Below are 23,628 nucleotides of genomic sequence, written 5' to 3'. Positions count from 1 at the left end.
TCCAGTGTTTGTATGGTGTGTGTAAACGATGTATGTGTGTAATGTTTCAATGTTGGTGTGGTGTGTGTAAAACTAAAAGATGTATGAGTATAATGTTTTAGTGTTTGTGTGGTGTGTATAAATGTTGTATATGTGTCATGTTTCAATGTTGGTGTGGTGTGTGTAAAACTAAAAGATGTATGTGTATAATGTTTTAATGTTTGTGTGGTGTGTATAAATGTTGTATATGTCATGTTTCAGTGTATGGTGTGTGTAAAATGTGTGTTGACATATCCTGAGTGCGAGACTCCCCTGAGCTTATGTGTTGACATATCCTGAGTGCGAGACTCCCCTGAGCTGTCTGTTCCTTATTGTTCTGTAAGCCACCATGTATGCAGGACGCCTGTTTGTCCTGCTACCCACTGACAGTTGATGTCAGTGAGCTGTGTTTGGTGTGTGCATTTATGTGTCTGGCTGGCAGTCCACCGTCAAATGTTGTTGGAGTCACATTGGACCAGGGGTTTGGGGGGTTTGATTTCCCCGTGTCTTCGTCTTAGGTGTAGCAGTAGGTTGTCGTCAGTTTTGTTGCAGGTGTTGCAACAGCTGGAATATTTTGAGGTGAGGGTTTGTGATGTTTTCCATGACTGGCAGGTCACTGGGACTGCAGGAATGGAGGTGGTGGAGGGTATGATAGGGGCTGTGAATGCATGTAAATGTTTGTTTTGCATTTACTGTTGCTGTTTCGTTAATTTCATGTTATGAGTGAGAGATGCCGTGAATGTATGTATTCCTGTCATTGGTGTGTCCATATTATCGCTGAAGAACAGCCTGTGGCTTGACAGGTCGCTTCTTTCATCTCATGTAAACTGACTTTTACCAAGAACCGTTCAGTCTACCTCTACTATATCATTTACATTTCTTACACTGAAAGTGATCAGTGTGAAATATTATTAACAAATTTTAATCATCTTGGGAGAATTTAAGATGAGCCATAGTTCAAATGGGTTACTGTAATGGCAGTTTGGATGTGCGGGTTGATAAGTTAGGTGAGACTAGCATTTTTTAGGGGAGGCAACACTGACGCTTTGCTATTTTCAAGTTTTATATTTATTTCTGTATGGACGTGTTCCTACCCTGGTTGTGGCTGTGGGCTGGCGGAGGTCTGCTTGGTGTGGGACTGGCACTGTACTGTGCAGCAGTGGCGACACCTGCAGCTACGACAACAGCATCTGCTTGAAGCATTCTGTTGCCTCGGCTATAGTTGAGAGATAAGTGCTGTCCCCCAACTATCTCCCTGATCCCATCTGTTCTGACCGCTGGTGTGTTTCAGGACTGCTGTGGCAGAGACTGTGCACAGCAGAAGCAAATCTTCTTTTTGTGTGTTTGTGTATGTGTGAGACGTGTCAGTATTGTTTCATCTGTGTTGAATTTTGTGTTTAAAGATAAGTAAATGAACATTTGCTTTGTTCGTTTTCTTGAATAAATGTTTATGATTTCCTGTAGATTTTGGTTGTTTTGACTGGTGCAGAGTGGATGCCAGTTTCACCATTGTTCTTCTGGTCTTCATTCATCCTTCTGTCATTCGGTCAGCTGTAGTGTGGCAATAGATGTATCATTGTTCTTCTGGTCTTCATTCATCCTTCTGTCATTCTGTTAGCTGTAGTGTGACAATAGATGTATCATTGTTCTTCTGGTCTTCATTCATCCTTCTGTCATTCGGTCAGCTGTAGTGTGGCAATAGATGTATCATTGTTCTTCTGGTCTTCATTCATCCTTCTGTCATTCTGTTAGCTGTAGTGTGACAATAGATGTATCATTGTTCTTCTGGTCTTCATTCATCCTTCTGTCATTCTGTCAACTGTAGTGTGACAATAGATGTATCATTGTTCTTCTGGTCTTCATTCATCCTTCTGTCATTCTGTCAGCTGTAGTGTGACAATAGATGTATCATTGTTCTTCTGGTCTTCATTCATCCTTCTGTCATTCGGTCAGCTGTAGTGTGACAATAGATGTATCATTGTTCTTCTGGTCTTCATTCATCCTTCTGTCATTCTGTCAACTGTAGTGTGACAATAGATGTATCATTGTTCTTCTGGTCTTCATTCATCCTTCTGTCATTCTGTCAGCTGTAGTGTGACAATAGATGTATGTGTTATGTTCCAATTTTTGTGTGGTGTGTGTAAAAGATGTGTGTAATGTTTCATATTTGTAGTGTGTGTGAGAGATGTATTGTGTAATCTTTGATTAAGTGATTATGTACAATACTTTTTATATGAATGTCTTATATGTTATTGATTATGTTTTATTAAGTCATGTTTAATGTTTTGTGTTGTGTAATTGTCTATGTTTGTTTTGCCGCACCTGATGTGATTTTTCTTCATGAGATAATAAAGTTCTTCTCTTATCTTATCTTTCAATGACTATGATGTGTGTAAAATATGTATGTGTGTAATGTTTCATTGTTTGTATGGTGTGTGTTAAAGATGTATGTAATATTCCAGTGTTTGTATAGTGTGTGTAAAAGATGTATGTAATATTCCAGTGTTTGTATGGTGTGTGTAAAAGATGTATGTGTGCAATGTTTCATTGTTTGTATGGTGTGTGTAAAAGATGTATGTAATATTCCAGTGTTTGTATGGTGTACCTTGCACCTCCTCCAACCCCCTCCTCCACACACTCATTTCTAGCCTACGTATCGCAGCTTCCACGGCACACACACACACACACACACACACGCACGCAAACACACACTCACAGAGATGAACACTTACTTGTACAAGCACACACATATACGCCCATATCTCCCACCCCCAACCCCCACACATATATACAAAGATATATATATATATATATATATATATATATATACACACACACACACGTACACAGATCTCTCCTGACACTTGTGTACACTTACACTCTCGCGCATTCACAAACGCACTCAAAAACACAGACCCACACATCCACACAAACACACACATCCACACACGCACACGCACAGAGGCTGCCAAGAGGGATGGGAAAAGATCTCTGATGCCAAGAACGTGGCGTCTAGTGTGTTGCTCAGTCTATTGTATTTGGAAAGGCCCACAGAGACTCTGTTCCGTTTTGAAGAAATTTGCGCAATGTGTGTGTGTGTGTGTGTGTGTGTGTGTGTGTTGGAGCTCATGTACGTTTATATGTATTTGACTGTACTTTCATATCTGTGAAACTGCATGTTTGGTGCATTTCTGTTATGCATGTGTGGGTGTATGTGTGAATGTGTGTCGTCATATTTTACATTCATTCGCTTAATTATCACCATTGTTGTCTTATTCATTTATTTATTTATTTTTTATTATTATCATTTTATTAGTATTACTATTATTATTACTACTACCTTTTTCTATATTATAATTATTATTTATTTATTTATTTATGTAAGCTTATCTATTATTTATTCCCCCCCCCCCTTTTTTTTTTTTTTTTTTTTTTTTTTTTTTTTTTTTTTTTTTTTCTCAAGGCCTGACTAAGCGCGTTGGGTTACGCTGCTGGTCAGGCATCTGCTTGGCAGATGTGGTGTAGCGTATATGGTTTGTCCGAGCGCAGTGACGCCTCCTTGAGCAACTGAAACTGAAACTGAAACTGTATGGTGTGTGTAAAAGATGTATGTAATATTCCAGTGTTTGTATGGTGTGTGTAAAAGATGTATGTCATATTCCAGTGTTTGTATGGTGTGTGTAAAAGATGTATGTAATATTCCAGTGTTTGTATCGTGTAATAATAATAATAAAATGTAGGCTTATATAGCGCAGTACCCCCATTTCAGATGGGGATCACCGCGCTTTACAATAAAACATACAAATTTAAGACTAAGTGTAAAATATGTACAAAGTCTACACAGTTTCACATGACAATGGCTAAAATATGCATATGCAAGACTAAGTGACATAATGAAAAAAAACATATATATAAACTGACACAGGCGCCATCATAGTCTCAAATCACACAGGTGCAAATCACAGTAAAACAAAGCACGTCATATTCACCAATGTCAAAAATAAACACCAGGGAACCAGGTATCACGAAAACAACACCAAAATCATCACATGCATACAGATCAACACAAAAAGCACATCTAACAACAAAAATCACAGCAAGCATATGCAGATGGAAAAATTTCAGTGAGAAAAGTACAGTAAGATATGTTTTGAGTGCTCTCTTGAATTAGGGTGTTTTGGTGTAACGGAGGTATGAGGGCAGTTAATTCCATTGTTCAGGTGGATCAAAAGAAAAGGAACGTTCACCATAAGTTTTAGTACGAATCTTTGGAATGGACAGTGTGCACCACATCCTGTATGTAAAAGATGTATGTGTGTCTTGTTTCAGTGTTTGTATTGTGTGTGCACTGGGGGCTAGTTGGCCTTTGGGAACCATTTCAGTGTCGACTGTCCTAAAACCGTGTTGGCCGAGAGAGTGGGGGTGTAACTTGGGCAAGACACTCTCCACTATAATCAAATTCTTGCCCAAATAGTCGGGACAGCAGTTGCCTCCTCTGCTGTTCTGATGGTCATAGTCAGACACGACTTACTATCATGTATATATACATGGTGTGTGTAAAATAATTGCCTTGTCATGTTTCAATGTTTGTATGGTGTGTCTAAAAGATGTGTGTAATATTTCAATGTTTGTATGGTGAGTGAAAAAGATTAATGTGTAATGTTTTGATGCTTATATGGTGTGTGTAAAATAAATAAATTTCTTCCCTTGTCTTACAACAACAGCAACAACAAAAATCATCACAAGCACACATGGGATTGGATGAAAACGATAAAGATAAAAGTCTTAATAATGCTGATGTTCATGAATGATTTATATTATTCATATTAATTGTATGAGAAAGTTTTATTTATTATTTTTATTTTAAAAAAATCTTTTAGAACACTTAAAAACCATAGGGCTGTTCATTCTTGTATCAATATGGAGTGATGGCCAAGAGGTAACGCGTCCGCCAAGGAAGCGAGAGAATCTGAGTGCGCTAGTTCGAATCACGGCTCAGCCGCCGATATTTTCTCCCCCTTCACTAGACCTTGAGTGGTGGTCTGGACGTTAGTCATTCAGATGATACGATAAACCGAGGTCACGTGTGCAGCATGCACTTAGCGCACGTAAAAGAACCCACGGCAACAAAGGGGTTGTTTCTGGCAAAAGTCTGTAGGAAAATCCACTTCGATAGGGAAAACAACAACAACAACAACAACTGCAGGCAGGAAAAAATACAAAAAAGGGTGGTGCTGTAGTGTAGCGACGCGCCCTCCCTGAGGAGAGCAGCCCGAATTTCACACAGATAAATCTGTTGTGATAAAAAGAAATACAAATTGTTGAATTTCTTGTGATAAGTTAGTTCAATTTTTCCTAAAACTGTTAAATGTTTTGTTTGACAAGGGTTTCTCACTTCAGAATTGGGACAGAATCTTTTGTTTTTCCATCATTCAAAGTGTTATACAGATTATCCAAATATTCATAGAGTTATATGAGTTATCCAAATGTTCATAGAGTTATATGAGTTATCCAAATGTTCATAGAGTTATATCTCTCACGAATGAAAGCTGCAAAGTTCAGTTACTAACAGCACATTACAAGAATGGGTAAACAATCAAATTGGCTGTGGCACATAAACTATTTTCTTGCAGTCACTAGAGGTTACAGTATTTGAGAAAGCATTTGACTCCATAAATACAAATCTGTTATGGCCTGTTTGATTTAAAAACAAAAAAAGCTTGGTGTATGACGTAAATTGCACAAACATATGAGAATCTTGTATGATAATGTAAAATATGACTAACAGACTACGTAGGGCAAAACTGGCACAACCATAATTAAAAATGTGATAAATGTTGTATGTATTGAACATTTTATAATCTGCATTTGTCAAACGTTTGTCTTATGTTGACTGTGGATAAAAACCTGAAATACATAACAGAGAGATTTGAAGTATTAACATCATGATTTGATCTTCAGACTCATTTCACGTGACCATTGATACCTATGTAAAACACTTTGTTTTAGCTGTAAAAAGACTTGCTTGTCAACTTGCAGCAGGCAATGGCGTAATGAAAAAAATATACAGATTGTAACTTTCTGTGTCTCTCTGTCTCTGTCTCTCTTTCTCTCAGTCACTTTCTCTCTCTCTCTTCAACACACACACACACACACACACACACACACACACACACACACACACACACACATACACACACACATACCTGACAAGAGTCTCCACCACCAAACAATTTTCCAGCACAGATCTGTGTATGTTCGTTGGAGAGATATTTGCCATGAGAACGAGGAATGCCGAACTTTTCCCGACACTTGTGTCCACTGTGAACCACCACATCCACCATTTGGAGCAGAGGGGACACCTTGCCTTGGGCTGTTACACCAACATGATGAACACGCAGTCACCATGACGACAGTGAAATGTAGAGACCATCACCATGACATAATGTACAGACCATCACCATGACAACAGTATAATGTAGAGACCGTCACCATGACATTGTAATGTACAGACCATCACCATGACAACAGCATAATGTAGAGACCGTCACCAGGACACCAACACAATGTACAGACGATCACCATGACAACAGCATAATGTAGAGACCATCACCATGACATAATGTACAGACCATCACCTCGACACCAACACATGGTACAGACCATCACCATGACAACAGTATAATGTAGAGACCGTCACCAGGACACAGACACTATGTACAATCACCATGTCAACAATATAATGTACAGACCATAACCATGACAATATAATGTAGAGATCATCATCATGACGACAGTATAATGTAGTGACTGTCACCAGAGGGACAATATAATGTGGATGTACCTCCAGACTAACACAATGTTCGTTCTGGTTTTGTGCACTTCTAGTAAAAAGTGTTGCCGCCATCTTTGTGAGTATTAAATCACTATCAAGTTTTCCATCATCGGCCTAGTTTTGGACGCATATAATGACAGGGGTTGCTACAATGAACGGCAGTAGTTACGGTGCTGGAAAATATTCACTTTTGGTCAAAAGGAAAAAGAGGAAGGCTATGGCCTGTTGATTGGAAAGATGGACGTACCAGGGAAAAAGAGGAGTCCTGTGGATTAGGAAGATAGATGTACCATGCAAAAAGAAGAGTGCTGTGGACTGGGAAGATAGACGTACCATGGAAAAATAGGAGCGCTATGGCCTGTGGATTGTGAAGATAGACGTACCATGGAAAAAGAGGAGTGCTGTGGATTGGGAAGATAGGCGTACCAGGGAAAAAGAGGAGCGCTATGGCCTGTGGATTGGGAAGATAGACATACCATGGAAAAAGAGGAGCGCTGTGGATTGGGAAGATAGGCGTACCATGGAAAAAGAGGAGCGCTGTGGATTGGGAAGATAGGCGTACCATGGAAAAAGAGGAGCGCTGTGGACTGGGAAGATAGACGTACCAGGGAAAAAGAAGAGTGCTGTGGATTGGGAAGATAGACGTATCAGGGAAAAAGAAGAGTGCTGTGGATTGGGAAGATAGACGTACCAGGGAAAAAGAAGAGTGCTGTGGATTGGGAAGATAGACGTATCAGGGAAAAAGAAGAGTGCTGTGGATTGGGAAGATAGACGTACCATGGAAAAAGAGGAGTGCTGTGGCCTGTGGACTGGGAAGATAGACGTACCATGGAAAAAGAGGAGTGCTATGGCCTGTGGATTGGGAAGATAGACGTACCATGGAAAAAGAGGAGTGCTGTGGCCTGTGGACTGGGAAGATAGACGTACCATGGAAAAAGAGGAGTGCTATGGCCTGTGGACTGGGAAGATAGACGTACCATGGAAAAAGACGAGTGCTATGGCCTGTGGACTGGGAAGATAGACGTACCATGGAAAAAGAGGAGTGCTATGGCCTGTGGACTGGGAAGATAGACGTACCATGGAAAAAGACGAGTGCTATGGCTTGTGGATTGGGAAGATAGACGTACCATGGAAAAAGAGGAGTGCTATGGCTTGTGGACTGGGAAGATAGACGTACCATGGAAAAAGAGGAGTGCTATGGCCTGTGGACTGGGAAGATAGACGTACCATGGAAAAAGAGGAGTGCTGTGGACTGGGAAGATAGACGTACCAGGGAAAAAGAGGAGTGCTATGGCTTGTGGACTGGGAAGATAGACGTACCATGGAAAAGAGGAGTGCTGTGGACTGGGAAGATAGACGTACCAGGGAAAAAGAGGAGTGCTGTGGCCTGTGGACTGGGAAGATAGACGTACCAGGGAAAAAGAGGAGTGCTGTGTACTGGGAAGATAGACGTACCAGGGAAAAAGAGGAGTGCTGTGGACTGGGAAGATAGACGTACCATGGAAAAAGAGGAGTGCTGTGGACTGGGAAGATAGACGTACCAGGGAAAAAGAGGAGTGCTGTGGATTGGGAAGATAGACGTACCAGGGAAAAAGAGGAGTGCTGTGGACTGGGAAGATAGACGTACCATGGAAAAAGAGGAGTGCTATGGCCTGTGGACTGGGAAGATAGACGTACCATGGAAAAAGAGGAGTGCTATGGCTTGTGGACTGGGAAGATAGACGTACCATGGAAAAAGAGGAGTGCTATGGCCTGTGGACTGGGAAGATAGACGTACCATGGAAAAAGAGGAGTGCTGTGGACTGGGAAGATAGACGTACCAGGGAAAAAGACGAGTGCTGTGGCCTGTGGACTGGGAAGATAGACGTACCATGGAAAAAGAGGAGTGCTATGGCCTGTGGACTGGGAAGATAGACGTACCAGGGAAAAAGAGGAGTGCTGTGGACTGGGAAGATAGACGTACCATGGAAAAAGAGGAGTGCTATGGCCTGTGGACTGGGAAGATAGACGTACCATGGAAAAAGAGGAGTGCTATGGCCTGTGGACTGGGAAGATAGACGTACCATGGAAAAAGACGAGTGCTATGGCCTGTGGACTGGGAAGATAGACGTACCATGGAAAAAGACGAGTGCTACGGCCTGTGGACTGGGAAGATAGACGTACCATGGAAAAAGACGAGTGCTGTGGACTGGGAAGATAGACGTACCATGGAAAAAGAGGAGTGCTGTGGACTGTGGACTGGGAAGATAGACGTACCATGGAAAAAGAGGAGTGCTATGGCTTGTGGACTGGGAAGATAGACGTACCATGGAAAAAGAGGAGTGCTATGGCCTGTGGACTGGGAAGATAGACGTACCATGGAAAAAGAGGAGTGCTATGGCTTGTGGACTGGGAAGATAGACGTACCATGGAAAAAGACGAGTGCTATGGCCTGTGGACTGGGAAGATAGACGTACCATGGAAAAAGACGAGTGCTGTGGACTGGGAAGATAGACGTACCAGGGAAAAAGAGGAGTGCTGTGGCCTGTGGACTGGGAAGATAGACGTACCAGGGAAAAAGAGGAGTGCTGTGGCCTTTGGATTGGGAAGACAGACGTACCGAGGAAAGCAAGATGCACTATGTTGATGTTGATTTTGTTTTCGGGTGGTGAGATGTGACAGCGTTCACAGACATTTTGAAGACAGCAAACCACCACTCACACTTTGAAACAAGGAAAGGAAACACCAGTCCAAGTGCGTGCTGTTACCTTTAGTGTGAATTGGGGAAAATATAAGACCTTTGTTAAAATGCTTGTCACTGTGCCAGACAATACAACGCTCACGATTCACCTCCCACCCGCTCCCCCATTATCACCACCCTCCAGTCTCCGAAAGTATAAACTAAACACCCTTTTATCTGCCCCCTCCTTTAAGAAATAATAACATTGTTGTTGTTTTTTGAAGGCCAAATTGGTGTGTGTGTGTGTGTGTGTGTGTGTGTGTGTGTGTGTGTGTGTGTGTGTGTGTGTGTGTGTGTGTGTGTGTGCGTGCGTGCGTGCGTGTGTGTGTGTGTGTGTGTGTGTGTGTGTGTGTGTGTGTGTGTGTGTGTGTGTGCTGTCAGATTTGAAATTTCTCTTCAGTTTCAGGGGTGCTCTGCACAGACCACATCACTTCATCTGGTTACAGAACACAACAACCTCACCTGCAGTGTCATTCCTGTTAGAAGGACGACGGCAAAACTTCACCAGCAGTGTTTATCTTGTGAGAAGGAAGAAGAACCTCACCTGCAGTGTCATACCTGTGGTAGGAAAGAAGAACCTCACCTGTGGTGTCATACCTGAGGGAGGGAAGAAGAACCTCACCTGTGGTGTCATACCTGAGGGAGGAAAGAACAACCTCACCTGCAGTGTCATACCTGTGGTAGGAAAGAAGAACCTCACCTGTGGTGTCATACCTGAGGGAGGGAAGAAGAACCTCACCTGTGGTGTCATACCTGAGGGAGGGAAGAAGAACCTCACCTGTGGTGTCATACCTGAGGGAGGAAAGAACAACCTCACCTGCAGTGTCATACCTGTGAGAGGAAAGAAGAACCTCACCTGTGGTGTCATACCTGAGGGAGGGAAGAAGAACCTCACCTGTGGTGTCATACCTGAGGGAGGGAAGAAGAACCTCACCTGTGGTGTCATACCTGAGGGAGGGAAGAAGAACCTCACCTGTGGTGTCATACCTGAGGGAGGAAAGAACAACCTCACCTGCAGTGTCATACCTGTGAGAGGAAAGAACAACATCACCTGCAGTGTCATACCTGTGAGAGGAAAGAAGAACCTCACCTGTGGTGTCATACCTGTGGGAGGGAAGAAGAACCTCACCTGTGGTGTCATACCCGTGAGAGGAAAGAAGAACGTCACCTGTGGTGTCATACCTGTGAGAGGAAAGAAGAACCTCACCTGTGGTGTCATACCCGTGAGAGGAAAGAAGAACCTCACCTGCAGTGTCATACCTGTGAGAGGAAAGAAGAACCTCACCTGTGGTTTCATACCTGTGAGAGGAAAGAAGAACCTCACCTGTGGTGTCATACCTGTGAGAGGAAAGAAGAACCTCACCTGTTGTGTCATACCTGTGAGAGGAAAGAAGAACCTCACGTGTGGTGTCACACCTGTGGGAGGGAAGAAGAACCTCACGTGTGGTGTCATACCTGTGGGAGGAAAGAAGAACCTCACCTGTGGTGTCACACCTGTGAGAGGAAAGAAGAACCTCACCTGTGGTGTCATACCTGTGAGAGGAAAGAAGAACCTCACCTGTGGTGTCACACCTGTGAGAGGAAAGAAGAACCTCACCTGTGGTGTCATACCTGTGAGAGGAAAGAAGAACCTCACCTGTGGTGTCACACCTGTGAGAGGAAAGAAGAACCTCACCTGTGGTGTCATACCTGTGAGAGGAAAGAAGAACCTCACCTGCAGTGTCACACCTGTGAGAGGGAAGAAGAACCTCACCTGTGGTGTCATACCTGAGGGAGGGAAGAAGAACCTCACCTGTGGTGTCATACCTGAGGGAGGGAAGAAGAACCTCACCTGCAGTGTCATACCTGTGGGAGGAAAGAAGAACCTCACCTGTGGTGTCATACCTGAGGGAGGGAAGAAAAACCTCACCTGTGGTGTCATACCTGAGGGAGGGAAGAAGAACCTCACCTGTGGTTTCATACCTGTGGGAGGAAAGAAGAACCTCACCTGTGGTGTCATACCTGAGGGAGGGAAGAAGAACCTCACCTGCAGTGTCATACCTGTGAGAGGAAAGAAGAACCTCACCTGTGGTGTCACATCTGAGGGAGGGAAGAAGAACCTCACCTGTGGTGTCATACCTGAGGGAGAGAAGAAGAACCTCACATGTGGTGTCATACCTGTGGGAGGAAAGAAGAACCTCACCTGTGGTGTCATACCTGTGGGAGGGAAGAAGAACCTCACCTGTGGTGTCATACCTGAGGGAGGAAAGAACAACCTCACCTGCAGTGTCATACCTGTGAGAGGAAAGAAGAACCTCACCTGTGGTGTCATACCTGTGAGAGGAAAGAAGAACCTCACCTGTGGTGTCATACCTGAGGGAGGGAAGAAGAACCTCACCTGTGGTGTCATACCTGTGAGAGGAAAGAAGAACCTCACCTGTGGTGTCATACCCGTGAGAGGGAAGAAGAACCTCACCTGTGGTGTCATACCTGTGAGAGGAAAGAAGAACCTCACCTGTGGTGTCATACCTGTGAGAGGAAAGAAGAACCTCACATGTGGTGTCATACCTGTGGGAGGGAAGAAGAACCTCACCTGTGGTGTCATACCTGTGGGAGGGAAGAAGAACCTCACATGTGGTGTCATACCTGTGAGAGGAAAGAAGAACCTCACCTGTGGTGTCATACCTGTGAGAGGAAAGAAGAACCTCACCTGTGGTGTCACACCTGTGAGAGGAAAGAAGAACCTCACCTGTGGTGTCATACCTGTGAGAGGAAAGAAGAACCTCACCTGTGGTGTCACACCTGTGAGAGGAAAGAAGAACCTCACCTGTGGTGTCATACCTGTGAGAGGAAAAAAGAACCTCACCTGCAGTGTCACACCTGTGAGAGGAAAGAAGAACCTCACCTGTGGTGTCATACCTGTGGGAGGGAAGAACAACCTCACCTGTGGTGTCATACCTGAGGGAGGGAAGAAGAACCTCACCTGCAGTGTCATACCTGAGGGAGGGAAGAACAACCTCACCTGTGGTGTCATACCTGAGGGAGGGAAGAAGAACCTCACCTGTGGTGTCATACCTGAGGGAGGGAAGAAGAACCTCACCTGTGGTGTCATACCTGAGGGAGGGAAGAAGAACCTCACCTGCAGTGTCATACCTGTGGGAGGAAAGAAGAACCTCACCTGTGGTGTCATACCTGAGGGAGGGAAGAAAAACCTCACCTGTGGTGTCATACCTGAGGGAGGGAAGAAGAACCTCACCTGTGGTTTCATACCTGTGGGAGGAAAGAAGAACCTCACCTGTGGTGTCATACCTGAGGGAGGGAAGAAGAACCTCACCTGCAGTGTCATACCTGTGAGAGGAAAGAAGAACCTCACCTGTGGTGTCACATCTGAGGGAGGGAAGAAGAACCTCACCTGTGGTGTCATACCTGAGGGAGAGAAGAAGAACCTCACATGTGGTGTCATACCTGTGGGAGGAAAGAAGAACCTCACCTGTGGTGTCATACCTGTGGGAGAGAAGAAGAACCTCACCTGTGGTGTCATACCTGAGGGAGGGAAGAAGAACCTCACCTGTGGTGTCATACCTGAGGGAGGGAAGAAGAACCTCACCTGCAGTGTCATACCTGTGAGAGGAAAGAAGAACCTCACCTGTGGTGTCATACCTGAGGGAGGGAAGAAGAACCTCACCTGTGGTGTCATACCTGTGGGAGGGAAGAAGAACCTCACCTGCAGTGTCATACCTGTGGGAGAGAAGAAGAACCTCACATATGGTGTCATACCTGTGGGAGGGAAGAAGAACCTCACATGTGGTGTCATACCTGTGGGAGGGAAGAAGAACCTCACATATGGTGTCATACCTGTGGGAGAGAAGAAGAACCAAACCTACAGTGTCATACCTGTGGGAGGGAAGAAAAACCTCACCTGCAGTGTTATACTTGTGGGAGGGAAGAAGAACCTCACCTGTGGTGTCATACCTGTGGGAGGGAAGAAGAACCTCACCTGTGGTGTCATACCTGTGGGAGGGAAGAAGAACCTCACATATGGTGTCATACCTGTGGGAGGGAAGAAGAACCTCACCTGCAGTGTCATACCTGTGGGAGGGAAGAAGAACCTCACCTGTGGTGTCATACCTGAGGGAGGGAAGAAGAACCTCACCTGTGGTGTCATACCTGAGGGAGGGAAGAAGAACCTCACCTGTGGTGTCATACCTGTGGGAGGGAAGAAGAACCTCACCTGCAGTGTCATACCTGTGGGAGGGAAGAAGAACCTCACCTGTGGTGTCATACCTGTGGGAGGGAAGAAGAACCTCACCTGTGGTGTCATACCTGTGGGAGGGAAGAAGAACCTCACCTGTGGTGTCATACCTGAGGGAGGGAAGAAGAACCTCACCTGCAGTGGTGCCCCACCCGGACACGGTGCACAAGTGGCTGTCGGGGTTGAAGGAAGGGTCTCTGCATACGGGCTTGACACACGGGTTGTCTGACAGGTCCAGAGGTTCCTTCAGAGTCAGCACGGCTATGTCATTCGCTGTCCACAACAACATACCACATTCCTGTAAACAACATACCCTGTTTCCTGTAAACAACAACACACCACATTCCGGTAAACAACACACCCACATTCCTGTAAACAACATACCCTGTTTCCTGTAAACAACAGCATATCACATTCCTGTAAGCAACACACCCACTCCTGTAAACAACACACCCACTCTCCTGTAAACAACAAACCCACATTCTTTTAAACAACATTTCCACCCATATTCCTGTAAACAACACACCCACATTCGTGCAAACAACATATCCACATTCTTGTAAAAACATACCCACATCCCTGTAAACAACACACCCACATTCCTGTAAACAACATACCACATTCCTGTAAACAACACACCCACCCACATTCCTGTAAATCACATACCACATTCCTGTAAACAACACACCCACCCACATTCCTGTAAATCACATACCACATTCCTGTAAACAACACACCCACCCACATTCCTGTAAACAACACACCCACCCACATTCCTGTAAATCACATACCACATTCCTGTAAACAACACACCCACCCACATTCCTGTAAACAACACACCCACCCACATTCCTGTAAATCACATACCACATTCCTGTAAACAACACACCCACCCACATTCCTGTAAACAACACACCCACCCACATTCCTGTAAACAACATACCACATTCCTGTGAACAACACACCCACCCACATTCCTGTAAACAACAACATACCACATTCCTGTAAACAACAACACACCCACATTCCTGTAAACAACAACATACCACATTCCTGTAAACAACAACACACCCACATTCCTGTAAACAACAACATACCACATTCTTGTAAACAACAACACACCCACATTCCTGTAAACAACAACATACCACATTCTTGTAAACAACAACATACCCACTTTCCTGTAAAAACAACATACAACATTCCTGTTAACAACATACCCACTTTTCTCTACACAACAACATACCCACATTTCTGTAAACAACAACATACCGACTTTCCTCTTCACAACAACATACCCACATTCCTGGAAACAACACACCAACTTTCCTGTAAACAACAACATACCACATTCCTGTAAACAACAACATACCCACATTCCTGTAAACAACACAGCCACATTCCTGTAAACAACAACCCACCCACATTCCTGTAAACAACAACATACCACATTCCTGTAAATAACAACATACCACATTCCTGTAAACAACAACATACCACATTCCTGTAAATAACAACATACCGCATTCCTGTAAACATCAACATAGCCACATTCCTGCAAACAACATACTGAGTTTTCTGTAAGGAACAATACACCCACATTCCTGTAAACAACAACATACCACATTCATGTAAACAACAACATACCACTTTGCTGTAAACAACAACATAGCTACATTCCTGTAAACAACATACCACATTCCTGTAAACAACACATTCCTGTAAACAACATACCACATTCGTGTAAACAACAACATACCACATTCCTGTAAACAACAACATAGCCACTTTACTGTAAACAACAACATAGCACATTCCTGTAAACAACATACCACATTCCTGTAAACAACACATTCCTGTAAACAACATACCACATTCGTGTAAACAACAGCATACCACATTCCACTTTTCTATTGCTCTCTTTATTTCTACTTTTTTTCTTCCTTCACTGTTGTCTCCCTTTTTTTCTTTTTTGTTGTAATATTGAGATGATGAATTAAGCGGGATGCCTGACATCGTCGGCACAGCCTAATCTTATTTGTCCCAAAGAGCTAAATGGTAAGACAATGTGTTATGAACAGTGCTTTACAGGTTTACACACACACACACACACACACACACACACACACACACACACATAAAAAAAAATATATATATATACCCCCCCCCCACACACACATATATATATTAGTTTGTGTGTGTGTGTGTGTGTGTGTGTGTGTGTGGGGGGGGGGTTATATATATATATATTTTTTTTTTTATGTGTGTGTGTGTGTGTGTGTGTGTGTGTGTGTGTGTGTGTGTGATAGTTTGTGTTCACCGCGGTGGGACATTTCTGTAGATGGGAAGTCCTGATATGGCCTCTGTGCGGTTGGCTGGACTACAAGTAACTGCCACTACCACCACCACCACCACCACCACCACAACGACAACGACAACAATGATAATAGTAATAATGATGATAATAATAACAGTTAATATTCTTATTGTTATCAATCATTATCATTATTGATTCCTGTAAACAACATACCGCCTTTGTTTTCATAACGCCCACAACCGAAGAAGCAGCAGCATATGCTGCTTCACCAAAATAAAAACAAACGTGATCTCACACCAAAGACAAACTACTTCTCTCAAATTCTCGATGACACATCCTCCAAATCTCTTGACTCCATCATGTCAAATGTTTTTGTAAGACTAGGAATAACACTGTGATGGACGCCCTGTGAATGTTATGTCATAAGCGTCTTTTATGTATTCACATTGAATGACTGTGAGACTGTGATTCATTTCATGTGTATGATTATAATTATTGTATGTGAAGTTAACATCAACCAGGCATTTAAAAGGTTCGTGTTTTGTGGATTCAAATTCACTCACCGTGATTCTCGTGCATTGTATGTGTAGCATGCACCTCATGTGACTTTCTCCTGTTGAGATGATTGAGTATTCTGTTTTCTACATTGTACTGAAAACTGATTCCTTCTTCTGCCTGTGCTTCATTTGAATTTCCAGATGTCTTCTCTCCTCCCATTACGACAAAGTCCGAGGCATCAGCACCTATCATATCCTCTAATCCTGTCTTCCCTCTAATCCTGATCCCCAGTTTAACGACACACCTGTCTTCCCTCTAATCCTGATCCCCAGTTTAACGGCACACCTGTCTTACCTCTAATCCTGATCCCCAGTTTAACGGCACACCTGTCTTACCTCTAATCCTGATCCCGAGTTTAACGGCACACCTGTCTTACCTCTAATCCTAATCCCCAGTTCAACGGCACACCTGTTCACCTGCCTTACCTCTAATCCTGATCCCCAGTTCAACGACACACCTGTTCACCTGTCTTACTTCTAATCCTGATCCCCAGTTCAACGACACACCTATCTTACTTTTAATCCTAATCCCCAGTTCAACGACACACTTGTCTTACCTCTAATCCTGATCCCCAGTTCAACGACACACCTGTCTTACCTCTAATCCTGATCCCCAGTTCAACGACAAACCTGTCTTACCTATAAATCCTGATCCCTAGTTTAACGGCACACCTGTCTTACCTCTAATCCTGATCCCCAGTTCAACGGCACACCTGTCTTACCTATAAATCCTGATCCCTAGTTTAACGGCACACCTGTCTTACCTCTAATCCTGATCCCCAGTTTAACGGCACACCTGTTTGTCCTCTAATCCTGATCCCCAGTTCAACGGCACACCTGTCTTACCTCTAATCCTGATCCCCAGTTTAACGGCACACCTGTTTGTCCTCTAATCATGATCCCCAGTTCAACGGCACACCTGTCTTACCTCTAATCCTGATCCCCAGTTCAACGACACACCTGTCTTACCTCTAATCCTGATCCCCAGTTCAACGACACACCTGTCTTACCTCTAATCCTGATCCCCAGTTTAACGGCACACCTGTCTTACCTCTAATCCTGATCCCCAGTTCAACGACACACCTGTCTTACCTCTAATCCTGATCCCCAGTTCAACGACACACCTGTCTTACCTCTAATCCTGATCCCCAGTTCAACGACACACCTGTCTTACCTCTAATCCTGATCCCCACATCTCTCCTTTCCAAATGAACCGAGGCTGAATCATGTCTTTGACATCTTATAGGAAATGACAATGAAACCGCCGAGCTCGATCTCATACCAGCTTCTGTCATGTTTCTGTTGAGTGTCCGTGCTCTTTTCCCTCACAGTCACCAACACTGTCAACAGAGGCAGCTGTTCTGCACTGGGAAAATGATAGAGAACAGAGGTTGTTGTACTGGGAAATGATAGAGAATAGAGATTGTTATACTGGGAAATGATAGAGAATAGAGGTTGTTCTACTGGGAAAATGATAGAGAATAGAGGTTGTTCTACTGGGGAAATGATAGAGAATAGAGATTGTTGTACTGGGAAATGATAGAGAATAGAGGTTGTTCTACTGGGAAAATGATAGAGAATAGAGGTTGTTCTACTGGGAAAATGATAGAGAATAGAGATTGTTGTACTGGGAAATGATAGAGAATAGAGGTTGTTATACTGGGAAATGATAGAGAATAGAGGTTGTTCTACTGGGAAAATGATAGAGAATAGAGGTTGTTCTACTGGGGAAATGATAGAGAATAGAGATTGTTGTACTGGGAAATGATAGAGAATAGAGGTTGTTATACTGGGGAAATGATAGAGAATAGAGATTGTTGTACTAAAGAAATGATAGAGAATAGAGGTTGTTCTACTGGGGAAATGATAGAGAATAGAGATTGTTGTACTGGGAAATGATAGAGAACAGAGGTTGTTGTACTGGGGAAATGATAGAGAATAGAGACTGTTGTACTGGGAAATGATAGAGAATAGAGATTGTTGTACTGGGAAAATGATAGGGAATAGAGGTTGCTCTACTGGGGAAATGATAGAGAATAGAGATTGTTGTACTGGGAAAATGATAGAAAACAGAGGTTGTTGTTCTGGGAAATGATAGAGAATAGAGATGTTTGCACTGGGAAATGATAGAGAATATAGATTGTTGTACTGGGGAAATGATATAGAATAGAGATTGTTTGGATGGGAAATGATAGAGAACAGAGGTTGTTGTACTGGGGAAATGATAGAGAATAGAGGTTGTTGTACTGGGGAAATAATAGAGAATAGAGGTTGTTGTACTGGGGAAATAACAGAGAATAGAGATTGTTGTACTGGGAAATGATAGAGAATAGAGATTGTTGTACTAAAGAAATGATAGAGAATAGAGGTCGTTGTACCAGGGAAATGATAGAGATTATAGGTTGTTGCACTGGGGAAATGATATAGAACAGAGGTTGTTGTACTGGGAAATGATAAAGAGTAGAGGTTGTTGTACTGGGGAAATAATAGAGAATAGAGGTTGTTGTACAGGGGAAATGATAGAGAATAGAGGTTGTTTTACTGGGAAATGATAAAGAACAGAGGTTGTTGTACTGGGGAAATGATAGAGAATAGAGGTTGTTGTACTGGGGAAATGATAGAGAACAGAGATTGTTGTACTAAAGAAATGATAGAGAACAGAGGTTGATGTGCTAAGGAAATGGTAGAGAATAGAGGTTGTTACACTAGGGAAATGATAGAGAATATAGGTTGTTGTACTGGGGAAATGTCAAAGAACAGAGCTTGTTGTGTTGGGGAAACGATAGCTGGATTATGGCACTGGTCATGGGTAAAACGATAGCTGGATTAAGGCACTGGTCATGGGTAAAACGATAGCAGGATTATGGCACTGAATATGGGTAAAACGATAGCAGGATTATGGCACTGAATATGGGTAAAACGATTGCAGGATTATGGCACTGAATATGGGTAAAACGATAGCAGGATTATGGCACTGAATATGGGTAAAACGATTGCAGGATTATGGCACTGATTATGGGTAAAACGATAGTACTTCTAAAAAAACCCAATGGAACTCCTAAATATGTACAACCTTTCTCAGACTGTGCGTGGACTTACCCACAAGCACGGTCATACTCTTGATTGGTGATTGAGAGGTCCAGTGATGGAGTTCATCGATCATCTGATGTAAATCATGACTTAGAGTCAGACCATTTGTGTGCAGTTAGTGTCCTCGACATGGACCTCCCCTCCTCTGTGACAGTGTATCGCAGTGTGCGCAATATTCGTGCTATAGACAGAGCAGCTTTTCGTGACGACCTGAAATCAGGACTTGAGTGCTTTTTGGACTGTTCAGCTGACCAGTACAACACTGCCCTTCAGGCAGCACTGGCCAAGCATGTCCCTGCATCTCGTTGCAGGGTGTCGTCCAGGAAGGTGTCGTGTCCATGGTTTGGGTTTCTTGGTGAGGAACTGCTAGCAGTGAAGAGACAGAGGCGACATGCGGAAGCACAGTGGAAGGTATCTGGTTTAACTGTCTACAAACAAATCTACCAGAAAGCCAAGAACTTTGTTACCTTTTTTGTGCACAAAGTAAAGACTCTGTTTTTCACCACCAAGATCTCCGAAGCTAAATCAAGCGAAGAACTATATTGCATAACAAATAAGCTTTGTGGCAGAACAAAATCTTCTTTGCTTCCTTCTATCTATCCATTTTCAGTACTGCCCAGTGTCTTCTCATATTTTTTCTGCTAAAAAATTGTTAACCTCAGGAAAGAACTGGATTCACAGTCAGTTGTGTCACATCCCCTGGGAAAAGAATTTTCAAGGTGTTCCTTTTGTTGCTTTCACACCTGTTTCAGAGACGTATGTACTTAGTGTGTTGAAAAAATCTGCTCCATAAACATGTGACATGGACCCCCCTCCCACACCACTACTGTATGAGTGTTTGGATGTTGTTTTGCCTGCTCTTACAAAAATTATAATTTTCGCCCTGTATCCAACCTTGCTTTTGACCCATGGTCATACTGCCCGGGACATGCAGGTGTTAAGGGAAATGAGCGAGCTGACAGACTTGCTGGTAACGCAACACCAACGAGCAGCCTACATCTAGGAAAATCGGAAATCCTCAGAAAAGTCAAAGAATACCAAAAAGAACAGGTACAAGGCCATCACACCATCGATCGCCTCAAAGAAATAGAAGCAGAGAGAGGGAGCGGCCGCAAATCTAACATGAAAGGTAGAGCACGATGCTTTGCAAATCAAACAAATATCGGCATCATTTCCAAACCAACATTGCGCAAATTTCTTCAAAACGGAACAGAGTCTCTGTGGGCCTTTCCAAATACAATAGACCGAGCAACACACTAGACGCCACGTTCTTGGCATCAGAGATCTTTTCCCATCCCTCTTGCGGCCAGTCAGTGGCGGCTGTGTGTGTTTGTGTGTATGTGTGGGTCTGTGCTTTTGAGTGCGTTTGTGAATGCGCGAGAGTGAAATTGTACACAAGTGTCAGGAGAGATATGTGTACGTGTGTGTGTGTGTGTGTGTGTGTGTGTGTGTGTGTGTGAGGGGAGGTGGGAGGGCGGGGGGAGGTGGGGTAGAGGATGAGGTATGTGAGTGTATGCATGCCTACACTGTGGGAGCAACAGGATATTGGAACGTGTATATATATATATATATATATATATATATATATATATATATATATCTTTGTATGTACGTGTGTGGGGTTGGGGGTGGGAGATATGGGCGTATGTGTGTGTGCTTGTACAAGTAAGTGTTCATCTCTGTGAGTGTGTGTTTGTGTGTGTGTGTGTGTGTGTGTGCCGTGGAAGCTGCGATACGTAGACTAGAAATGAGTGTGTGGAGGAGGGGGTAGAGGAGGTGCAAGGTAATGTGTGTGTGTGTGTGTGTGTGTTGGAGCTCATGTACGTTTATATGTATTTGACTGTGCTTTCATATGTGCTTGTACAAGTAAGTGTTCATCTCTGTGAGTGTGTGTTTGTGTGTGTGTGTGTGTGTGTGTGTGTGTGTGTGTGTGTGTGTGCCGTGTGTGTGTGTGTGTGTGTGTGTGTGTTGGAGCTCATGTACGTTTATATGTATTTGACTGTGCTTTCATATGTGCTTGTACAAGTAAGTGTTCATCTCTGTGAGTGTGTGTTTGTGTGTGTGTGTGTGTGTGTGTGTGTGTGTGTGTGTGTGTGTGCCGTGGAAGCTGCGATACTTAGACTAGAAATGAGTGTGTGGAGGAGGGGGGTAGAGGAGGTGCACGGTAATGCGTGTGTGTGTGTGTGTGTTGGAGCTCATGTACGTTTATATGTATTTGACTGTGCTTTCATATATGTGAAACTGCATGTCTGGTGCATTTCTGTTATGCATGTGTGGGTGTATGTGTGAATGTGTGTCTTCATATTTTACATTTATTTGCTTATTTATCACCATTGTTGTCTTATTTATTTATTTATTTATGTTTTATTATTATCATTTTATTAGTATTACTAATATTATTACTACTACCTTTTTGTATATTATAATTATTATTTATTTATTTATTTATGCAAGCTTATCTATTATTTATTCCCCCGTTTTTTGTTGTTGTTTTTTTGTTTTTTTTTGTTGTTGTTGTTTTTTGTGTTCTCAAGGCCTGACTAAGCGCGTTGGGTTACGCTGCTGGTCAGGCATCTGCTTGGCAGATGTGGTGTAGCGTATATGGTTTTGTCCGAACGCAGTGACGCCTCCTTGAGCTACTGAAACTGAAACTGAAGCTTTTGTGTCCAAAATTATTGAAAAAAATGTTCTCTCCCAACTTTCAGGCCATTTAGCATTAAACAACCTGTTCTCTTCTTTTCAGTCAGCATACATATCTGCCCATAGCACTGAAACTGTTTTGTTGAAAGTAGTTAATGACCTGTTTCTGTCTGTTGATGAAGGTAAACTGTCTGTTTTTGCTCGATATGTCGTCTGCGTTTGACACAATAGACCACAGAATACTCCTTTCCAGACTTGAACATGTTTTTAGGATTCACTCAACAGTTCTGAGTTGCTTTTCTTCATACCTGTCCAACTGCATCCAGATTGTCTCTGTTAATAATTGTAAGTCTGATCCAACCCTGATCTCATATGGTGTGCCACAAGGCTCTGTCCTGGGCCTCGTTCTGTTCGTTCTGCACACTGCTCCTCTTTCTGGTGTCATTTCTGGCCATTCTGTTCTGCACCACTCTTTTGCTGATGATACTCAGCTACAAAAGTCTGCAGAACCAAACCAAGTACACAGTCTGATTCTGTCAATGCAGGATTGTATTCTAGATGTTGAATCCTGGATGACATTCAACAAACTAAAGTTAAATGATGACAAAACTGAAGCTATGATTATTTCCTCTGCAGGAATGTCCACATCTGCTTCTTTTCCGCCTCTATTGTGGTTGGTGATGCCACATTTTAGTTTTCTAAATCAGCAAGAAAAATTGGAGTCATTCTTGACTCAAACCTCAGCATGCATGCTCAGGTAGTAAATCTGATATGCATAGTCAATTGTGAACTTCGTCGCATCAACTCTATCCGTCAGTACCTTTCTGTTGAAACTACTAAAACTCTTATTCCTGCTTTTGTGCTGTTACGAGTCGACGACTGTAATTCTCTTCTCATAGGCTGTCCACATAATATTCTTCAGTGAATTCAAAAACTTCGAAACAATGCTGCCCGTCTGACTCTCAGAGTCCCACGTACTGATCACATTTCTCCTCACCTCCGCACTCTATATTGGCTCCTCATTGAAGCGAGAATTAAATACAAAGTTGCGTGTCTCTGCTATTCTGCTTTCCACTCCGCAGGACCTACATATCTTTCTGAAGTTATCATTGTTTACACTCCCGCAAGAAATCTCGGTTCTTCCTCGGACTGTTACTTTTTGAAACTTCCTCGTGTCAATGCAAAAACCTATGGTGAATGTTCTTTCTTCTTTGCTGCTCC

The 23,628-nt window shown here is 43.2% G+C and overlaps 1 protein-coding gene across 1 annotated transcript in view; it reads right to left on the bottom strand.

Moving 5' to 3' along the window:
• Positions 1 to 23,628, bottom strand: part of LOC143285967 (serine protease 55-like) — a 59,747-nt gene that overhangs the window by 1,665 nt on the left and 34,454 nt on the right. The window contains exons 9-10 of the mRNA XM_076593416.1: positions 13,939 to 14,076; positions 6,225 to 6,391 (exon numbers count right to left, since the gene is read on the bottom strand). Of these exons, the coding sequence (XP_076449531.1) occupies positions 6,225 to 6,391; positions 13,939 to 14,076 (305 nt within the window). The remainder of the gene's footprint in view (positions 1 to 6,224; positions 6,392 to 13,938; positions 14,077 to 23,628) is intronic.

This window comes from Babylonia areolata, chromosome 9 (assembly GCF_041734735.1).
Source record: "Babylonia areolata isolate BAREFJ2019XMU chromosome 9, ASM4173473v1, whole genome shotgun sequence".
In the NCBI taxonomy this organism is placed as follows: Eukaryota; Metazoa; Mollusca; class Gastropoda; order Neogastropoda; family Buccinidae; genus Babylonia; species Babylonia areolata.
The sequence above is the reverse complement of the archived record's forward strand: the minus strand, read 5'-3'. Positions and strand labels throughout refer to the sequence as shown.